This window comes from Acinonyx jubatus, chromosome B3 (genome assembly GCF_027475565.1).
Source record: "Acinonyx jubatus isolate Ajub_Pintada_27869175 chromosome B3, VMU_Ajub_asm_v1.0, whole genome shotgun sequence".
In the NCBI taxonomy this organism is placed as follows: domain Eukaryota; kingdom Metazoa; phylum Chordata; class Mammalia; order Carnivora; family Felidae; genus Acinonyx; species Acinonyx jubatus.
The window spans coordinates 142,347,063-142,365,737 of NC_069386.1; the positions used below are offsets into that span (position 1 = coordinate 142,347,063).

At 55.9% G+C, this 18,675-nt stretch overlaps 1 protein-coding gene, 1 long non-coding RNA gene and 1 other non-coding gene across 12 annotated transcripts; 1 reads left to right on the top strand and 2 right to left on the bottom strand.

Moving 5' to 3' along the window:
- Window positions 1-281: 281 nt before the first annotated feature.
- On the bottom strand, window positions 282-17,475 carry LOC106975977 (uncharacterized). Of its 9 annotated transcripts, XM_015073350.3 has the most exons (13): window positions 16,731-17,177; window positions 14,937-15,243; window positions 12,241-12,802; window positions 11,637-11,757; window positions 9,608-9,700; window positions 8,622-8,722; window positions 6,786-6,878; window positions 6,298-6,430; window positions 4,663-4,776; window positions 4,246-4,401; window positions 3,688-3,812; window positions 3,023-3,117; window positions 282-949 (listed from the first exon to the last, which is right to left on the bottom strand). In XM_015073350.3, exons 2-12 carry the CDS (start codon window positions 15,160-15,162, stop codon window positions 3,042-3,044), a joined length of 1,800 nt encoding a protein of 599 aa, XP_014928836.3. In that variant the 5' UTR covers window positions 15,163-15,243; window positions 16,731-17,177; the 3' UTR covers window positions 282-949; window positions 3,023-3,041. The 9 variants fall into 9 exon arrangements, 4 of the variants coding, with proteins under 4 accessions (XP_014928836.3, XP_053080954.1, XP_053080955.1 ...); XR_008299738.1 differs by lacking the exon at window positions 3,688-3,812 and having other exon boundaries at window positions 16,731-17,193; XM_053224979.1 differs by lacking the exon at window positions 3,023-3,117 and having other exon boundaries at window positions 16,731-17,188.
- Window positions 6,982-14,386, top strand: LOC128316132 (uncharacterized). 2 transcript variants are annotated; one of them, XR_008299744.1, is made up of 3 exons: window positions 6,982-7,895; window positions 9,738-9,861; window positions 10,452-14,386. It is a non-coding gene; the product is annotated as an uncharacterized LOC128316132 (long non-coding RNA). The 2 variants fall into 2 exon arrangements; XR_008299743.1 differs by having other exon boundaries at window positions 9,738-14,386.
- On the bottom strand, window positions 16,070-16,176 carry LOC113601596 (U6 spliceosomal RNA). Its single transcript, XR_003422891.1, has one exon. It is a non-coding gene; the product is annotated as a U6 spliceosomal RNA (small nuclear RNA).
- Window positions 17,476-18,675: the final 1,200 nt, after the last annotated feature.

Sequence of the window (18,675 nt, forward strand, 5' to 3'; positions counted from 1 at the left end):
GGTTCATGGGTTTGAGCCCCACATCGGGCTCCCTGCTGACAGCATGGAGCCTGCTTGGGATTCTCTCTCTCCCTCTCTCTCTCTGCCCCTCCCCTGCTTGTGCGTGCTCTCTCTCTCTCAAAATAAATAAATAAAATTTAAAACAAGGAAGTACAGACCCAAACTGCACATTTCTTTTACAATATATATAAAAATACTACCTATCTGAGCCCAGGGGATCCGCTAAACACAGTGTTTAAATTCCTATGCAAGGTCGAGGTCACAGACCACAAACACAGATGTACAGGAGCTACTCTTTAATTTTCCAGAAAGGAGAATGTGGACAAGGAGGACAAAAAAAAGGAAAAAGAGAAATGACTGCTTCCAACTCTAGAGTTAACCAGAGGCCTGTCAGCTGCGATTTATTCACATAGCCCGGAGGCAGCGGTACCTGAATGTCCACCCAAGACATTTCCTGCGACTGCTCTTCTGACACCAGGTGTGGGGGTCTCCACACCAGGCAAGTGTCCAGGTGTGCAGACACAAGTTAATTCTGATAATACATCAGACGGCAGCTGGGGCTGCAGGAATCTTGAAGCTCTCCTCACTCAAACATCTGGGGTTCACGTCCATAGCCCTGGCTGGGTCCTCAGTAGAGTCGCTGGCTGGGACACCTGCACGTGGCCTCCCACAAGGCCTGGCCTACCTTATAGCTTGGTGGCTGGGTTCCAGGGTAAATGCCCCAGGCATTCCTTCTGATAGAAGAGTCCAGACTTCGGAAGGATTGGCTTCCTCCTGAATATCAGGCTGTCATTTATGAAGTGGCCACTGGGTGGGCACTGGGATCAGGGGCACCCAGATCCTTTGCCTTAGGTAGCTGCTGGAGTCACACAACTTCCACAGCCCGAGGTTCCCTGAAGCTACTGCTCACCTCCACCTCTGTTCAGGGCAGTCAGCGTTCTGCCAGACCCTGGGGGGACAAAGACAAATGTGGTTGGTCCTCTGCCATCAAGCCACTTGCCAATGAACAGACAAGACAGCTCTTGGCCAGAGGAAGACTGTGATGTGCATCTTGGGAAAGAAAATGAGCAACAGACTTGGCGGCCTGAAAGGAGAAGAATTTCGACAGATGGGAAGGACACTCCAGGTAGGTGGAACAGAACATACAAAGATGTAGAGACAATCTGACCAAATATCAACAATTTCATGTGAGTCAACCAACAGCAGGCACATGGGCAGGAGAAGAGCCCAGTGCAGCTAGATCAGTGGTTCTCAAAATATATTCAGTGGAATCCCAGGGACCTGAGATCCTTCAGGTGACCTGTGAGGTCAAAACTTTTCATATGCCCCTTTCGCTGAGTGGACATTTAACACCAGTGGCCCAAAAGCCATGGCGGATAAAGTTGCTAGAACCTTGGCCCACACCAAAGCAGTGGCACCAAATTCTACTAGTGTCCTTCACCACCATGGACCCACAGGAAAAAAAAAAATCCAGTTTCACTTTAAAAAGTGCTGATAAAAGAGTAAAAATACTTACTCTTGTTAAATCTCAATTTGTGATTTATACAAAATTTGTGATGCATAAATTTTTAAGATCCCACATGAAGAAATACACAGTTCATACCTGGCCCTTGTATTGCACAGTGAAAGACAATGGCCGCCCTGAGGAAAAGCACTTGTGCAATTGACATTTGAGTTACAAGCTGAACTAGCTACTTGTTTCATGGAACACCACTTTTACTTGAAAGAATGACCCATGGACAGACTGTTCAGTTGTTGATGGCATGTTCTTGGAAATGAATGATGTGAGCTGGCCACTTCAAGGTAAACAAATGATGGTGTTTGTTGCCAATGATAAAATTTTGAGCTCTCGAGCAAAAATTGGGATTTTGGAAAACTTGTGTCTTCCCCTGTAAGCCTGGGATTCCCAACAGCTATAGACTTTCCTGATGAAACTGATAGCTATGTTAACAAAGGTGCTTTATGGACAAGGTCTGATAAAACATGCTGACATCTAGATCCACATCACTGTGTGAACCTGTGTTTGCCAGGTGACAAACACTCTATGCTACAAAATCACATATGGGTAGAAGAGCTATTTCAAAGTGCAAAGTAGACCGAGGGGCTTTACTACAACAGAGCATGCAAATTTCATAAAATTCATCAAGCTGGTTTCAGAATGTACGTCCTAATCTTTAATAAACTACCACCTATCCAGGAAAGGTGTGATATCAAAACAGACTGGCCATAATTTCCTAAAAGAGGCATTAAAATACCCTCTCTTTCCCCAATAGTAACTGGTCTATGAGAGGCTGGACCTTCCTTATATACTCCAGCCAAAACATGTCACAACACATTGAACACGGCAGCCAATAAATGAGGATCTACCTGTCTCCTAGTAAGCCAGACAAAGATTTTGCAAAAATATAACACAATGACACCCATATTGTTAAGTTTGTTGTTATTATTGCAGAAAATACTTAATTTCTCCATTTAAAAATCATTATTTGCCATAATGTTAACATGTTATGGGTTTATTTTTTTTAATAAATTCATATACCTAAATTAGTGTTATTCTATATAAATGTTAATTTATTTTCAAATCTATATATTCACATATAAATAATATATTGTCATTTACTTTGTTTCTAGTGATTTAATAAATACTAATTTTCCATTTTGGTGAATTACTATTTTAACCAATATTGTAGATGAATTACTAAATATTTATTGGCTTTAATTTCTAATATGGTAACTCTTAGATTTAACCACGTAAGCTACAGCACTTAAGTTCAGTGACTGTTCAGAGTAAAGGGGTCCTGAGATCAAGACGTTTGAGAACTGTGCTCGAGAGCACAAGGTGCGGGACCCAGGCTGGCCATGCCACATCTGCTACGGCAACTGGACCTTGATCCGGCTGTGCCCTTTGACCTGGTTCCCTCCACATCTCCAGAGCCACGGCCCTGGCCACCCTGCCCAGGGCTGGACCCTGCCCTATCGCCTCCCCTGGAGGGATGCTCTGAAGACTTGCACCCTCAGTCACCTGGTGCAGAGCTGGGGGATCAGCAGCAGCAGCAGCAGGATCTTCCCTTGACCTCAACCTCCGAGTCCACAGAGCTGCATGGCTGGTCCTGCATGCTAGGGAGTGAGGAGAGAGCTTCTGTGCACCTGTGAGCCTCTGGGTCTGTGCACCTGTGACCACGGGGTCCGCGTACCCAGGAGTGCCCACCAATGAAGTCTAGAGCAGTATCTTCCAGGGCGGCTGGGACACTAGCACATTCCCCAAGTCTCCACCCGCCCTTCCCTCCGGGGACCCCTAGGCGACCTACCAGGGAGCCCTGGGAACTCTAGGAACGGGTCAGGATGGGAGCACTCTGAGGGTGGCAGGGAGACCAGCCTCCCTTAAGACCCCAGGTGAGTGATGGTCCTGCACTGCCTGCCATGTTTTGCTGGGGACTCTGGGCAAGTCCTTGCCCAGACCCTTGCTCTCAGGCCTCAGTTTCCCTATCTGGGAATAGGGGTCAATGAGCTGTGAGACTCCAGCTTAGGGTTCTCAGTCTCTGGCAGCTACTGACCCTCCATACCCAGGGGCCCATGCTTTGGTGCGGCCTTGCCCCCACTGGGGCCCCTGGCAGCACCCCACCTCCGCAGGCTCACCCGTCCCCCTCTCTACCAACCCCCTCCCCAGCCCCTTATTCTCCTTCGTACCTCAGATAACCTGGGAATCTGTCCCTGAAGGAGGCCAGCCAATCATCCACAGTCTCCCTGCCCTTGTTCTCACTGAGCTGGAAGATCCCCAGGATGGGTTCCTCTGGGATGGCCAAGCCGGGACCCTGCCGGGAGCAGCTGGTACGTGAGCATGGGCCCTGTGTTCCCGGCTTCCTGTCTCTCCGGAGGACCCATTCCCCTTACCCACCTGCAGGCCCAGAGCCCAGGTCTACCCCTCAGGCCCCAGGGTGGGCGCTGCTGGTCAGAGCTGCCTGGTCCCGCCAAAGTTACCTCCTGAGCTCCCCACACCTGTCCTGGGAGGGCTTGCCTTCCCCCAGCTTGCGACATCCCAACCCTATCTCACAGTGTCGCCGTGGAAGCAGGCGGCCCCAGCCTTGTGTGTGGGATTCGAGGCCCAGTGCCAGCAGGTCTGAGTGTGGTTTGGGCGAGGACAGCACCCCCGGCCCAGGCAGGGGGCCGGGAGAGACGAGAACCAGAAAGGGAGGACAAAGCGACCCCCTCCCGGCACCTGGCCTACCCGAGGGGTCCACGGCTCACCCCGTGCTTCCTGAAGATGTTGTCCAACTTCCAGATGTCCGTTTCCACCTGAATCCTCAGGCTCCCCCACTTCCTGGGCGCCAGCATCCTGAGGTGGGTGGCCAGGGCCTGGACGTACTCCCCAAAGACCACCATGTGCAAACTTTGCATGATGCTCTGCTCTCCACAAGACAAGATGGAGAGGCCCGAGTGAAAGCTGTCCCAGGACACGGTCTGGCTGGCCTTAGCGGTGCACCCTCGGGGATGGGGGGGGGGGCGGGGAGGCGGATGCTACTCAAACTCCTCCAGCACGGGTCTGTGGAGGGCCTGTCCCCACCACCAGCCACATCGAACGCCTAACGCCGGGTTCCAGGGGTGCCTGCTTCAGCTCCTCAGGGTGACCGCCAGCAAGTCAGTCCCCCGGAATCGGCCTCCTACCTCATACACGGGAGTGGAGTGCAGGCTGGGACAGCCCTCCAGGCCCTGCCACAGGGACTTCAGAGCATTGACCAGATCCCTCTCCTTCCTCCCGAAGTGGCCCCTCAGCAGATTCTGAGGACAGGAGGGTCGGATGTCACGGGGGCCCGCGGTGCCCGGGCCGGCCGTGCTCCCTCCCACCCTTGCCGGTCTCCTCCAGCCTCTGGGCCCCCGCCTCGCCCCACTGAGGGCACAGTCCTGGGCCAGAAGCTCACCCACTGTCTGTCCCAAAGTTCTGTCTACCCTCTTCCTGCCGATCTCTGAGAGCACCCCAGATTCAGACTGCAGCCCCTGACCCGAGCTCTTCCCTGGAGCCCTCCTGAGTCCCCCCACGTCTCTCCCCTTTGTCCCCACAGGACTGGCCTGGCACCCGACCTCGATGATGCTTTCCCTCCAGATCAGACTCCCAAGACACGGGACTGGGGCCTGCTCAGTTCTCAGTGGACGCCACAGAGGATGGGCAGAGGGGCAAAGCCAGCCTCCTCGGTGTTACCAGGGTACCTGAGCAAGTCCCGTCCCCGCTACACCCCAGCCCTCCGGCGCCCCGTCTGCATGACGCAGCCTCATCGGCACCATGTGTAAAAGACGGTGCCAACGTCCAATCCATGAGGTCCGCCTGCCTGGAGCTCTGTGTGGAGAAAGACCCCGGGGCTCCAATCGGGCCAGAGCAGAACGGAATGCTGGGATTGAAGCCATGTCTGCCACAGCCCAGGGAGAGGCAAGGACAGGCTGCTGGTCACCCTGGGAGGACCAGACCTCCCCAGGGCTTGCCAGGTGCTCAACTCTGCAGAAAATCCAATGGCAGTGGTCTCAGGAGCCGGTCCCCAGGGGGAAAATGAACCACTGGCTAGAACTGCAGGAGTGGAGACCGACCACCAGTACCTCCCATCTTCCACCCAGGAGGCCCCCATGAGGACAGGGCCCTGAACCCCTAATCTGAATGGAAAATTCCCTCCTGTGGTTTCCACATCCTAGGAGGCCACCTCGCCCTCTCAGGGCTTCGGCTCCAGGGTCAGCCTCTGGGCATCCTCAGGGACCTCATCCTCTGGTGTGGCAGCCACAGCCCAGGGAGAGACAAAGCCGGGCAGGCACAGAGGCTCTGGGACACAGTGAAGGGACTTCACCTGCCTGGGAATGCAGCTCGGTCAGAGCCGGGGTGGGGAGAGGGGAGCCAATGTCAGGCCTCAACTGGCCTGGCAGGAGAGCAATCACACAGGTGGAGAAAGGAAGAGGCAGGTCTGGCCAGAGGGGACAGAGGGAGGTACCCTCCATGAGGAGGGGGCCAGGCCTCATCAAGTGGCAGGGAGGCTAAGCTAAGCCCACTCATCGGACAGGACCCCTACCTCAGGTCAGACAGGAAGCTGGCCCTGCCCCTCTGCTGCAGACAGAGAAGGCAAGCTGGGGAAGGCGGGGGGGGGGGGGGTGGTGGCTGACCAGGAACATCTCTAGCCCATTCTGTCATCGCTGCCATGTCCCTCCCCAGCAAAGACTCTGCTGGGCTGGGCAGAAGTCCAGGGAGACACGGGCAGGCGCCTTCTGCCTAGGTTTTCTAGGAGAAGAGACCCCACGCCAGTGCTGGGGCGGGGACGGCATCACCTGGCACAGGGCTCTGACTCTAAGCAGGAGGTGGTCCCGGCTGTGGCCCTCAATGGCGTGGATGGCACCCTGTACCGCAGTCACCAGGTCTGCAGGTGGAAAGCATGCCTGACTCAGCTCCTGCCACGTTTTCCTGTTGGGGTAACCAAAGGGGGTCCGTGGGGCCTGGCCCAGAGCCCTGCCACAGCCCCAAAGCTGCAGCACACCGGCCACACCCCTGCGCCTCTGTGCACCCTGGGACAGATGGGAGGCTGACGCTCCCTCATTTCTGCTGCAGCTGTCTATCCCATGGGATGTCTATCCCATCCCACTGTTTTTTCTCTCTGTACTTATAGACTGTTGTACCCACGTGCCTTAAAATGCAAAAGGTACAGTGCAAAACTCCTCTCCCCACTTTTTTCACGAAGGACAGCAAATCCGGATCGTCCACTGCCTAGCCTGCCGGGGCCCACCGGCCCCGCCCACACCCGGCTCACGCCCCCACGCACCTGAGGATGCAGCAGTTTCCCAGCACGTGCACCTCGGGGAAGGCCCCCGCAGTGGCGTTCTGCTGCAGGAAGTGGACAGCCTTGTCCTGGTACCTGCGGTGTGAAGCGGGAGATGCAGCCCCTCCCACCAGCCGCAGGGCCCTCCCACCGGCCGCAGGCCCCGCCCACCTGCCGCAGTCCCGCCCACCAGCCGCAGGCCCCGCCCACCAGCCCCAGCCCCACAGGCCGGGTCCCTTCTCTGCTCTAACGGCCGCCTCGTTCACAGAACCACAAACGTGGGTTGCAGGGACCGAGATGTTGACAAGGCAGCCGGGGTTTACTTGGGCTGGCTCCGTGCCAGACCCAGCAGCCAGATGCTTCCTAAAGACATTTTCACCGAATGCCCTGGAGGACCGCTGGTGGCAGATGCTTGAGAACAGGATGGGGGTGGCTTTTCCCGTGGACTTGGAGCTGCGTCAGTGCTGTATCTGAGAAGCCCTCCCTCCCCGGCGGGTGAAGGGGAAGGCGGGCAGACGAGGCCGTGCCCTCCAAGCCCTGGGAGCGTCGGCTGAGGCCTGGGGGTGCTCTCAAGAAGGGGAGGCCGGCACCCCACGCCCGGGCTGGGCCACTGAAGCTGCTCCAAAGCAGAGAGTAGGGGGAGGCTCCGGGACAGCACACACCCCTGCTCCCCAACAGCAGGACAGAAGGGGCGCCCTCACGAGTCTGAGTCCCTAGAACACAGATCAAACTGGCGGCCCAGCAACATTTTCTTAAACATTTAAAACCTGGCTGATTTCACCTAACAATCCATATCCCTGGCCTCTCTTAAGTAACCTGCCTCACAGCCACCCTTTATGGAGCCTGGGCCAGGTGAACACAGCCACTTCTGAAGTCTCCGGAGAAAGGGGCCTCGTGATGTGGTCTACACCGCGCTGTGCCCAAGGCATGCTTCTTAATCACAGGGGCCCAAGGACCCTGCAACACTGAGCCCAGCCCCAGCCTGTCGGGAAAGAGGCAGAGTCCCCACCCAAATCCTTAGCCTGGGACAGAGCTGGGTGTGTGGCTCAGGACTCTGACGGTGAAAAGCAGAGGAAATGGGGACACGGGCAGTCTTCCAGGTCCCTGGCCAAGGTTAGTAACCAAGATCATTTTTTATTAGTTATTTATTGGGGGGGAGGGGCAGAGAGAGAGAGAGGGGGAAGGAGAGAGAGAGAATCCCAAGCAGGCTCCAGGCTCAGTGCGGAGCCCAACATGGGGCTCGATCCCATGAAATATGAGATCATGACCTGAGCCAAGATCAAGAGTGAGACACTCAACTGACTGAGCCACCCAGGTGCCCCAAGATAATATTTTGATGAAACATTTTAAAAAATCAAAACCGATCCAAAACATCCAGAATGAGCAAAACATGAAGTTTTAGATAAAGACAGAATTCGACTTTGCATGCTCATGACTGCCCTGCTGGGCTCCCCCTTCCTCCCAGTCCTGCTGTCCAGTACGGGAGCCCCAGCCCCAGGTGGTGTTTAAAGGTCAATTAACTAAAATTAAGTAAAAGTTAACTGTAGTCCCTCCAGGGAACTAGCTTGACAGCCACGGGAGGCTGGAGACGCCATGTCAGAAGGTGCCACCATGGGACGTCTCCGCAGTCACACAGGGGCTGCCTCCAGAGCCAGGCGGGAGGTGGAGCAGGCCAGACTGGGGGCACCCAAAGCCAGTGCCCACCCCTTGCCCTGCCTCGGGAACTGGCCAAGCACCCGGTGGCCCGCGGGCGGAGGCTCGGCTAGCACTCTAACTGGGCTTCTGTGGACCCAGACACCCGTACCTCCTTCTCTAGGCAACGACCACCTTTTCACTTACCTGTTCAGAAACTTTGAAAATATTTCCAGAACCATGGCTTGAACTTGGCTAGTGACCGATGGTCCAATGGGTCTTGCTGCAATCATGGCTTCTTCCAGCAGCTGCCAGTCAAAGCAAGTGGCCTCTCAGGGGGGAACCCAGGGACCAATGACACAGCCGGCGGACCCTGGGAGACCGTGTCCCCCCCAACTCTGTTATAGGAAGGGCTGACGCGCGGGAGCTGCACCCACACCCCTCCGCCACTCTGCCCGCTGCCGGTGGCACAGAGCAGACGCCTCCCACCAGGCCCTCACTACCCCTCCCGGCCCCACCTGTGTTGCAGGCCTCTCTCGAACCCTCCAATCAGCCTGCAATCAGACAGCCTGAACGACCTCCTCATCCCCACGCATGGCTAGGCTTCTCCTGTCTGGCCCAGAGGCTGCCGCCACCCCCCCCCCCCCCACGAAGCTGCCAGCTCCCCACCTGACACTCTGAACAGGGCTTCTTGGCATAAAGGATGCATAACATGTTTTCTCCCTCCAACTCTGAGCAGTCAAGAGAAGCAACAGAAACTCCCAGCACAGATCCTCTTTAAAAAAACAAACAGAAAAAACCCTCCCCCTCCCCACACACGGGGTGGCCTCTCCTCCGAGGCCAAACATCCCACACCCCCATGGCTGCTTGACCCTCTCGTCGAGGCATCCCCAGACACTGGTCTCTCTGCAGATCCTACCTGAGGCCCCGGGCAGTCTCGTGAGCTGAGACATTCCAGGAGGAGGCCTGTCTCCTGAAGATGCGCCCTGCAGCCCAGCACTGGGACCCCATCTGTTGTGCCTGCCACCCTCAGTCACTGACACCGTCCTTGCTGCACATGCGCCCGGCCACCCGTCAGTCATCGCCCCCCAGCACCCCATCCTTCCAGGCACCCCCCCACACACCAGGCGGGGCGCTCAGGAAGGGGCCAGGGACCCACGTGGTGGGCTGGAAAGACTCTGACTGGCGAATACCTGGAAGATTTCAAGGAACGTTGGGTGGGAGAACGGGGCCCACTTTTTCTGATCGCAGATCAGGACATTTTCTAGAGTCTCCTCCAGCCTTTCCTGCCCAGAAAACAGTAAAAGCAACTTTGATCCCCAGGCTTCTCTCCAGGGCTCCGCCCCAACTGAGGACAGGAGAGCGAGTAAGAACCAGAGCCCGCCCAGGAACTCCCCCCTTGACCAGCAGCCTGAAATCCGCCCACCGCCGAGGGACCCAGTTCTGAGTAAACCCTCCCCTTCACAGCCCCCGGCCCTCTGTGCATCAGCGTCTAGATACACCCTCCTCCTCGTTCCTGGCCAGGCCATCGCTCCCATCCCCGTCCGCTCATCTGCCTGGGGGTGATGGGCAGCTCCCACTCGCGGACAGCAGAGCCCATCAGCGGGCGTGGGCTGAGAGCTGAGAGGGCCGCCAGGGTCCAGAGACACACAGTCTGGGGACACAGGGACCACGGACCACTGGGGACCAGGTTGCACCAGGGAGACCCAGGGCCCTGGAGACCAGCTCCTGGCCAGAAGAAACCTGAGTGTGACCTCTCAGGCCCGACCCCAGGCAGTGACAGAGGCTGTCCCTAGCAGGTCCCCCCAGGGGAAGCTGTCCTCCTCACCCGGCTGGCCACACGGCCAACACAGTGCGGCCGGGGGAGGGGGGCGTCCTCAGGTTGGCTGCCCAGACTCCCACTTGGGTCTCCTTCCTAGCCCAGGTACCTCCATCTGAAGGCCCCTGGCGGGCCGTGGCCTTCCTATCTGCGGAAAGGGGCAGCCTGGAAGCTGATTGTCTCCACCAGCTCAGCCCTCGGTACTTTTTCCCTCCTAGCCCTGCCAGAAGCTGATGTCTTGGCTGCCTGCCCGACGCCACTGACGGCGGGTGCTAGCCCTCACCCGACACGGGTGCCCGGCATCGCGCCTCTCGCGGGCATCGCCGCGCCACGACCCGGAAGGCGGCACCGTTGCTTGCGCTCCGGCTGCCTGTCTGAATTGCCCACCGGACACTGCAGCGCAGCCCTTGACGGCTGGAGCGTGGAACAGCGAGGAGTGAGAAGCCCCGTCCTCCCTGATCCGGCCCAAACTGCAACGCCACGGTTTTGGGGAGAGCCGTGAAGGACAAGGGGCCTCAAAACTCAGAGCCCTGAGGTTGCCGGCGAGGAAAAGGCTGGGCACTTACGCACCAGCTACTGGAAAATTCCCGTTAGGCCGATAACGATTCTCTACCTCACGGTCGTAAAGCTTAGTTTCTCGGTCTGTTAGCTGAGATGGGCAGAAAGCTTCCCTGCCTCCCAAAACATCTCTTCCGCCGGTTCCCGTGACACTAGACGTGTCTGTGCCACGGCCAGGGATGCCGTTATGGGAGGTCATGTCTGTTAAAAGCGATCATAGGGGCGCCTGGGCAGCTCAGTTGGTTGCACGTCTGACTTCAGCTCAGGTCACGCTCTCAAGGTTTGTGAGCTCGAGCCCCGCATCAGGCTCTCTGCTGTTAGCACAGAGCCCTCTTAGATCCTCTGTCTCCTTCTTTCTCTGCACCTCCCCCACCTACACTCTCTCTCACAAATGAATAAACATTAAAACAAAAAAAAAGACCATAGTAGGAAATCGCGACGTCCCCTTAAGTCCTCTCCGTCTGCCAAGGATTAACCGTATGCACCCACCTTGGGGCAGCTGGCTTTCCACCCGAGGCTCGCCGGCCCTGCTCTGTAGCCACCGGGGTGGAAGTGGCCAGACTGCGCTCACTGGTCAGGACAGTGACCTCTGGTCTGACGCGCTCTCTCTGGGCCCGCGATACGCCTCACACCTCAGACCCACGGCACGTGGTTACTTCCCACGTGACAGTGCTCAAGGGCCAGAATGGGCACGGCATCACCCCTGCAGCCCTAGGAGTGGACTGGGGCTCTGGCTCCAGCCCACCATCCAGGGCCCGCCCTGGCCCATCCCCTTTCCTGTTGTCCCCCAGCCAGATGTGGGACAAGGAGACCTCTGGGTGGTGGAGACTCCTGGACCCATTTACCTGGATCAGCCCCACCAGCTTCTTCTGCACTTGGGACATCCAGGTCACAAACATCATGGAGTCCAAGAGGTACCCGGCCGTGGGCTTCTGGGAGGTGGAAGGTGCATTCGGAAGCATCTCCCTGCCGGGTTGGAAGGAACCACGAGGGGCACAGAGCTGAGCTGGGGTTGGGGGAGGGACTGGGCTGTGGAGGACAGCTCAGCGCTAAGGGCAGTGGACTCCAGGCCGGGCCTCGCCCCCTCCCCAGCCTGTGCTGCCCGCCCCTCGCCCCTGCACAAGGCCCAGTGACTAGAGAGGGCAGCTGGGGTTGAGAAACCAGAGCCAGAGGCTCTGTTGGCATAGACCAGTCTCTGGTCACACACAAGTGTGGACCGTGAGCCCCCCCCCACACACACACACACACAAACACACCCTAACATACTAACGCACCGGCACATATACACGACAAGCACACTGACACGCATGTGTCCCCGAGGCTGGGGCTGCATCTGCCTTCTCCGGCCACCAGCCCCGCCCAGGTGGCCCCTCGAAAGGCTCTGTGTCGACCGCAGCCCTGGCCTGGGGGCCCTCACCCAGGACCCCAAGCTCCTCCAGGAGGACTCACCCCAGCTGCCCAAACAAGGTCGTCCTGCCCCAGGCATACAGCACGCAGCAGCTGTTCCAGCTGGCGCCACAGGAGTGCTTGAGCTCCAAGAGGCGGCTGAGGAGGACCTCCTGGAAGCAGGTGCTGTAGATCGTCCAGAGGCGGGCCCCCAGCTGGCTCGCCCTCAGTGACCCCAGGCCCTGTCTCACAGCCTCCTCTAGCTTCTCCAGGAAGGGGCCCAGCTTGCCCCTGGGGTCCCAGGTGGGCACTCGGGCCTCAGCGTCATTTCTCAGCAGCCTCTCCAGCTGACTGCCCCAGGTGGCGACTGTGCCATCCTCGAGGGTACCAGCCTCCAGGCTCGGGGGCTTGTCCTGTGTGTACTCCACAGTGTCCAGCACTGCCTGGAGCTTCAGCTCCAGCTCCTGGCCGTGCCTGACGCCCTCCAGAGCCTGCTGGACCACCTGCCACATGCTCTGGGCCAGAGCCTGGTACTGGGGGCCGCAGTCCTGCCCTTCCCATGCTGACGCGGAGACGCTCAGGTAGGCTTCCCGAAACTTCCCCTCCTGCACCAACTGTTGGAAGCCTGGAAGAAAAGAATCCAAAAGGATGGCTCAGCGGAGGGACTCGGAAGAATGGGGGAAGCCGGGGAGGGGGAGGGGCGCCCGCCCAGGATTCTTCCCCAGAGTAGGGTGGGCGTGGGCTGAGCTGGTGTCAGGGGAACCACGCACGAAGATGAGGCAGTGGCTTGAAGAGCCTTTGGGGACGGGGCTCCTTGCGGCCAGTCAGGATCAGCAGGGCACGAGTCTGTACGAGGGTCACAGAAGACTGGTAGGCTTTCCACCGTGTCCCCCTTGCAGCAGGAAAGCTTAACACGAGCGGTTCCTTCCCATGAGCCTCTAAGCGCCCAGGGCGATGCACAGTCTGCGCTTTCATCAGCGGCGCATTGTCAACCCGACATTGAGGCAGCAAAGGCACTTTCCCGACCAGAGGCAGGGACAGGGGGGTCCAACAGAGGTAGTAGGAAATAGGGTCAAAGGAATGCCCATCAGGACCACGTGGAGGGCTCGCTGAAGCCCAGGTTGGAATGTGCATCTGGGACAGGTTCCCAGGGGATGCCAACAGTGCCGGTCCTCTGCCGGGGGGAGGGATGCGAAGGGAAGAATTCCGCCTTGGGTCCCAGAGGAGCCTCAGCAAGACACTGCAGCCTGTAGCTGCAGGAGGCGGGCTCTGATGAGACTCAGATGGGAGAGAGGAATTGGGAGACAGGGCTGTCCAAAGCACTTGAACACTTGGACACTGATTCTTATGGACTTCAACTTGGAGGGGCAGTTTTGAACTTTAAATTCTCCCTGGAAGCTTCAGAACGAGAAGGCAGGTATATTTCAAGTTGGGGCGCAGAATGCCTTCCTGTCGTCAAGGGCGAACGCATGCCCCTCCCCCCATCTCCTATTCTTCCTTTCTCCTAGCAAGAACGAACGTGTGATGCCAGGAGCTGGGCAGCCGTCTTGGGCCACGAGACAGGAACCCCATGTGGAGGATGGTGGAGGGGTCCAATGGTGGAGGGGTCTGGGTCCCTGATCGTGGAGGAGCCCTGGACCACCTACCCAAATCTTCCATGAGAGAAGCACGTTTTATCTTGCTTTATCTTAAGCCACTGTTTGTTGGGCGTCTCAGTGAAAGCAGCTGAACTTACAACAATACGAAGAGTTGAGGAGGAGTGGAATGTGGGTTGCAAATTATTTTGCCCCAAGCAGGACAGCCTTTGACAGCCTTGAACTATTCTGAAGGTGGAGATTCCCTGTCTACTTCTCATAGATGGCTCCCTGTGGACAGTAATTAATTAGATTGGATGTGGAAATAGGAACCGTGACCCCTGGAATCTCTGTGCTGTCACCAGGTGCAGGGGCTGCCTGGACATCATTCCCCTTCCTTCCAGAGCTGTGCTGTCCAGCACGGCAGCCCCGAGCCACCCGTGGTTACTGAGCACTGAAAACGTCAAACCTGAGCTGTGCCGTCAGCGTAAAACACACACCAGATTTCCAAGACTTAGCAGGGGGGAAGAAAAAGAATGTAGCATACCTTAATTTTAATACTGATTGAACGTTGAAACATGTTGAAATACTACCTCAGCTCTATTGGGCTGAAAAAAAGATATTACTAAAGTTAATTTCACCCGTTTCTTTTTCAATGCTTCCTGTGACTCCTGAGAACTTGAAATCACTGCCCGGCTCACACTCGATCTCCTCAGACAGCACTAGCCTAGAATATACTTGCCCCTCTCCCTCCAACATGGGATTCTGATTTATCCCACACCAACCTGGCTCTTTTCTGGGCAGGGGGCCACGATCCGCCCCCCCCCCCCCCCCGCCCAAAACAGAAGACCTGCCCTTACAACGTCCTGAGGTCTCGACTGCGTTGCTATTTCTTAGCAAGAATATTGGTGGGGTCGGGCCAGGCCGGTTCGCTCTGTTCTGGGGCTTCTCTCACTCCCCAGCATGCGTCAGAGCCCCCGTGCGCTTAGCAGCCCGGCTCCGTGACGGCTGTCGTGTGGCGGGGGGTAATGGTGAGCAAGCCGGCCCCCCTCCCCTCGTGGGAGGGCCCTCCAACCCTCCGAGTGACACCCAGGAGGGTGGCACGCCGTACGTATTGAAAGAAAGGCCGAGTGAGCAAGCAAAAGATGGGGAAACAGTACAAAGATGCGAAGACGACGCCCATACCTTGGGAGGTTTCGTCCAGAGGAATGACACTCTGGGGCCCTTTGTTTGTGTGCAGTCCTTTCAGAAACCCGGTAATCCTCCTTAGGTTCAAAGGATGGCCTCTGGGCTGTCTCGGGTGCCCCTGAGGCTCAGCGAGCAGGATTTGTCCACACTCGCTCCCAGCTTCTTCCCCTCCGAGCCTGGATTTCCTCCTGCCCCAGAAGACCTTCCTGTGAACTAGATCCATCCCACTGCTCTAGTGCCTGGCAGCGGCTTGGCCCCACCGACACCTGGCACAGCGTCTGAGTCACGGGGCGTGTTACTCTCTCTCTCTGCCGAACAAAAGAAATAGGAGGAAGTGGGTGACTGCCAGAGAAATTTCCTCTTGTGTTTAAAAATATGGCTGTTAATGCTTTTGAGAAGTCCCCAAATCTCACTGCCCAGGGCAAAGAGGTGGTAGTCTCACTGTTTAGTCCAGGAATGTTTCCCTGACATCTTGAGCCAACCCCAGGTCGGAGCAAAGGCCGGGAAGTTAGGCAGAGCACGTGAAGCCTGTGGTCACAGTGGACCCCCATCACCACCACCACCACACTCCCACCCCACCGTTGCTGTCGAAAAGTGAGAATAAACTCTTGTTTGGGTTTTTGGATGTTTATTTATTTATTTTGAGAGAGAGCGCGCGAGCAAGTGGGGGAGAGGCAGAGAGAGAGGGAGACAGAGAATCCCCAGCAAGCTCCATGCTGTCGGCACAGAGCCCGATGTGGGGCTCAAACCCACAAACTGTGAGATCGTGACCTGAGCCCTACCTGGATGCTTAACCGACTGAGCCACCCAGGCGCCCACTTCTTCAGATTTTTTAAAAGTCTATCATTTGGGGCGCCTGGGTGGCTCAGTCGGTTGAACATCGGACTCTTGGTTTCGGCTCAGGTCATGATTTCACTGTGAGTTCAAGCCCCGCTTCAGGGTCTGTGCTGACAGTGTGAGCCTGCTTGGGATTCTCTCTCTCCCTCTCTCTCTCTGTGCCCCTCCCCCACTTGTGTTTTCTCTCTCTCTCTCTCTCTCTCTCTCTCTCTCAAAATAAATAAACTTGAAAAAAAAGTCTGTCATTAACAAAGAAATTACTCATAGCTATTTTTTTTTATAAAACAGGCTTTAAAAATACGGAACACTTCCCAAATTTGTGTCATCCCTGCACAGGAGCCCTGCTCATCTTCTCAGTGTCATTCCAATTTTAATGCATGTGCAGCTGAAGTGAGAGCTCTTTTTTTCATTATTATTACAGCAAAGCACAGACAACATAAACTTTACCATTCGAACCATCTGTAAGTGTACAAGTCAGGGGTATTGAGCAACACCCTTCCAGTAAGGACTGCAAACATCACCACCATCCATCCCCAGGACTTTTTTTGTCATTCCAAACGAAAACTGCCCCCGTTAAATGTGAACTTCTGTTCCCCTGGCCCCAGCTCCCGGAGACCACCCTACCTGCTGTGTCTGTGATTCTGACCACTCTAGGGACCTCACATAGGTGGAAGCATGCAGTGTTTATCCCTCTGTGACTAGCCTAATGTCCTCAAGTTTCATCCTTGACATAGCAGGTGTCAGAATAATGCTCCATCGTATGGATAGACCCGCTTTGTTTGTCCATGTATCTGTCCGTGGACCCTTGGGTGGCTTTTGGCTACTGTGAATGATGGTGTTCTGGACACATGTGTGCACGTGTCTGTTCAAGTCCCTGCTCTCAGTTTGTAGCTCTGGTTTCTTTTTCACCGACAGAGGAAGTATCACCGCTGTGGTTCCGAAAGCCTCACGTACCTTGGACGTGCTCACTGCCCGAGTAGGTGGGTGGCATCCTCGAGAAGCCACCGCTTGCCTCCCAGGAGGCTTCACGGGGACACTGCCGCCAGCGGCATCGCCCAAACCCTGGAGCGGCTTCTGTCCAGTGTGGTGTGAGGTAGGGATCCGGTGCCGTCTTTCTCCGTGGGGAGAACCTGCTTTCCAGTGGTGGTTACCAAACAGTGTCCCCTCCCCCGTGCCCTGATTTGACAGGCCAGCTCTGTCTCCTGCATCCAACATGGAAACTTGGATCTGCAGCAACCCAGATGGCAGCTTTAACCACTAGCCAGAGAGCTCCGAGGATACATTCAGAGTCCCCGACCTGGACCCCATGTATCCCATGGGAGTTTCCTGTTGCTACTGTAACAAATTACCACCAGCTTAGCGACTTAAATCATGCAAGTTGCAAGTTTTCTTTGCTGCTGTTCCAGAGGTCAGAGATCTGGCTGGGCGTCTCTGGGGTGTGTTCCTTCCTCCCGCAGCCCTGGGAGGGAACCTATTTCCTGCTTTACCACCCTCCTGATGCTGCCCGTGCTCTTAGGCTCACAGGCCTTTCCTCCAGTCTGCAGATCCAGCAGTGGCTGGCTCGCATCTGGTCTCAGCTCTGCCTCACTCTCCCCCTGGTAGGGACCCTGGGATGACATCAGGCCACGAGACAGGCCAGGGTGGGCTCCTCTGTGAGGTCAGCTCATCAGCAACCTTATTTCTGTCGCATCCTCCGCTCCCCCTTTGCGGTGGAAGGGGGAGCCGTCAGGCGGGCATCGCTGGGGGGCGCTATTCTGCCTACAGCACACCCCCTTGGGAACAGCCTCCCCTCTCTCCTCAGCTTCACGGGGTGGCTTCCCAAAGCACTCAGCATCTCCACGCTCTAGTGGCCAAGGGCAGGCCGCCAAAATGGCATGTTGATTATTTTACATTGAAGCTGCTTGGGAAGCTTCCGGTATAAGGTCACTGAGACCCTCCCCTGTCCCCAGAAAGCAGGATGTAAACCTCCCACATGAAACGTGTCCCGTCGGTACTGAGAAGCAAAACAACACCCTTATCACCAGAGACAGAAAAACTAGAGCCAAGAAGGCCGTAGCGACAACCATGTTATGTTCTGCTGATCTCGTACCTCGGTCCAAATTCCACTTAGAATTCTTCACTAGTCAAAGCTCCCAGACACTGAAAGAGGGACCCTTTCACACCACTGGTGAGAATGCAAACTGGGGCAGCCACACTGGAAAACAGAGTGGAGGTTCCTCAAAAAAATTACAAATAGATCTACCCTACGACCCAGCAATTGCACTACTAGGTATTTATCCACGGGATGCAGGTGTGCTGTTTCGAAGGGACACAGGCACCCCCATGTTTATAGCAGCCCTGTCGACAATAGCCAAAGTCTGGAAAGAGCCCACATGTCCATCAATAGATGGATAAAGAAGATATGGTATATATACACAATGGAGTATTATTCGGCAATCAAAAAGAATGAAATCTTGCCATTTGTAACTATGTGGATGGAACTAGAGGGTATGATGCTGAACGAAATTAATCAGAGAAAGACACATATCATATGACTTCACTCACATGAGGACTTTAAGACACAGAACAGATGAATATAAGGGAAGGGAAGCAAAAATAATATAAAAACAGGGAGGGGGACAAAACAGAAGAGACTCTTAAATATAGAGAACTGAGGGTTGCTGGAGGGGAGGTAGCTGGGGGCATGGGCTAAATGGACAAGGGGCATTGAGGACACTTGTGGGGTTGAGCACGGGGTGTTATATGTAGGAGTTGGATCACTGGAATCTACTCCTGAAGTCATTGTTACACTATATGCTAACTAACTTGGATGGATGTAAATTTAAATAAACAAACAAACAAACACCTGTTTTCTTTATCCTGCCAATTTCTCAAAATTTAGTGCTTCTCTGTCTAAAAG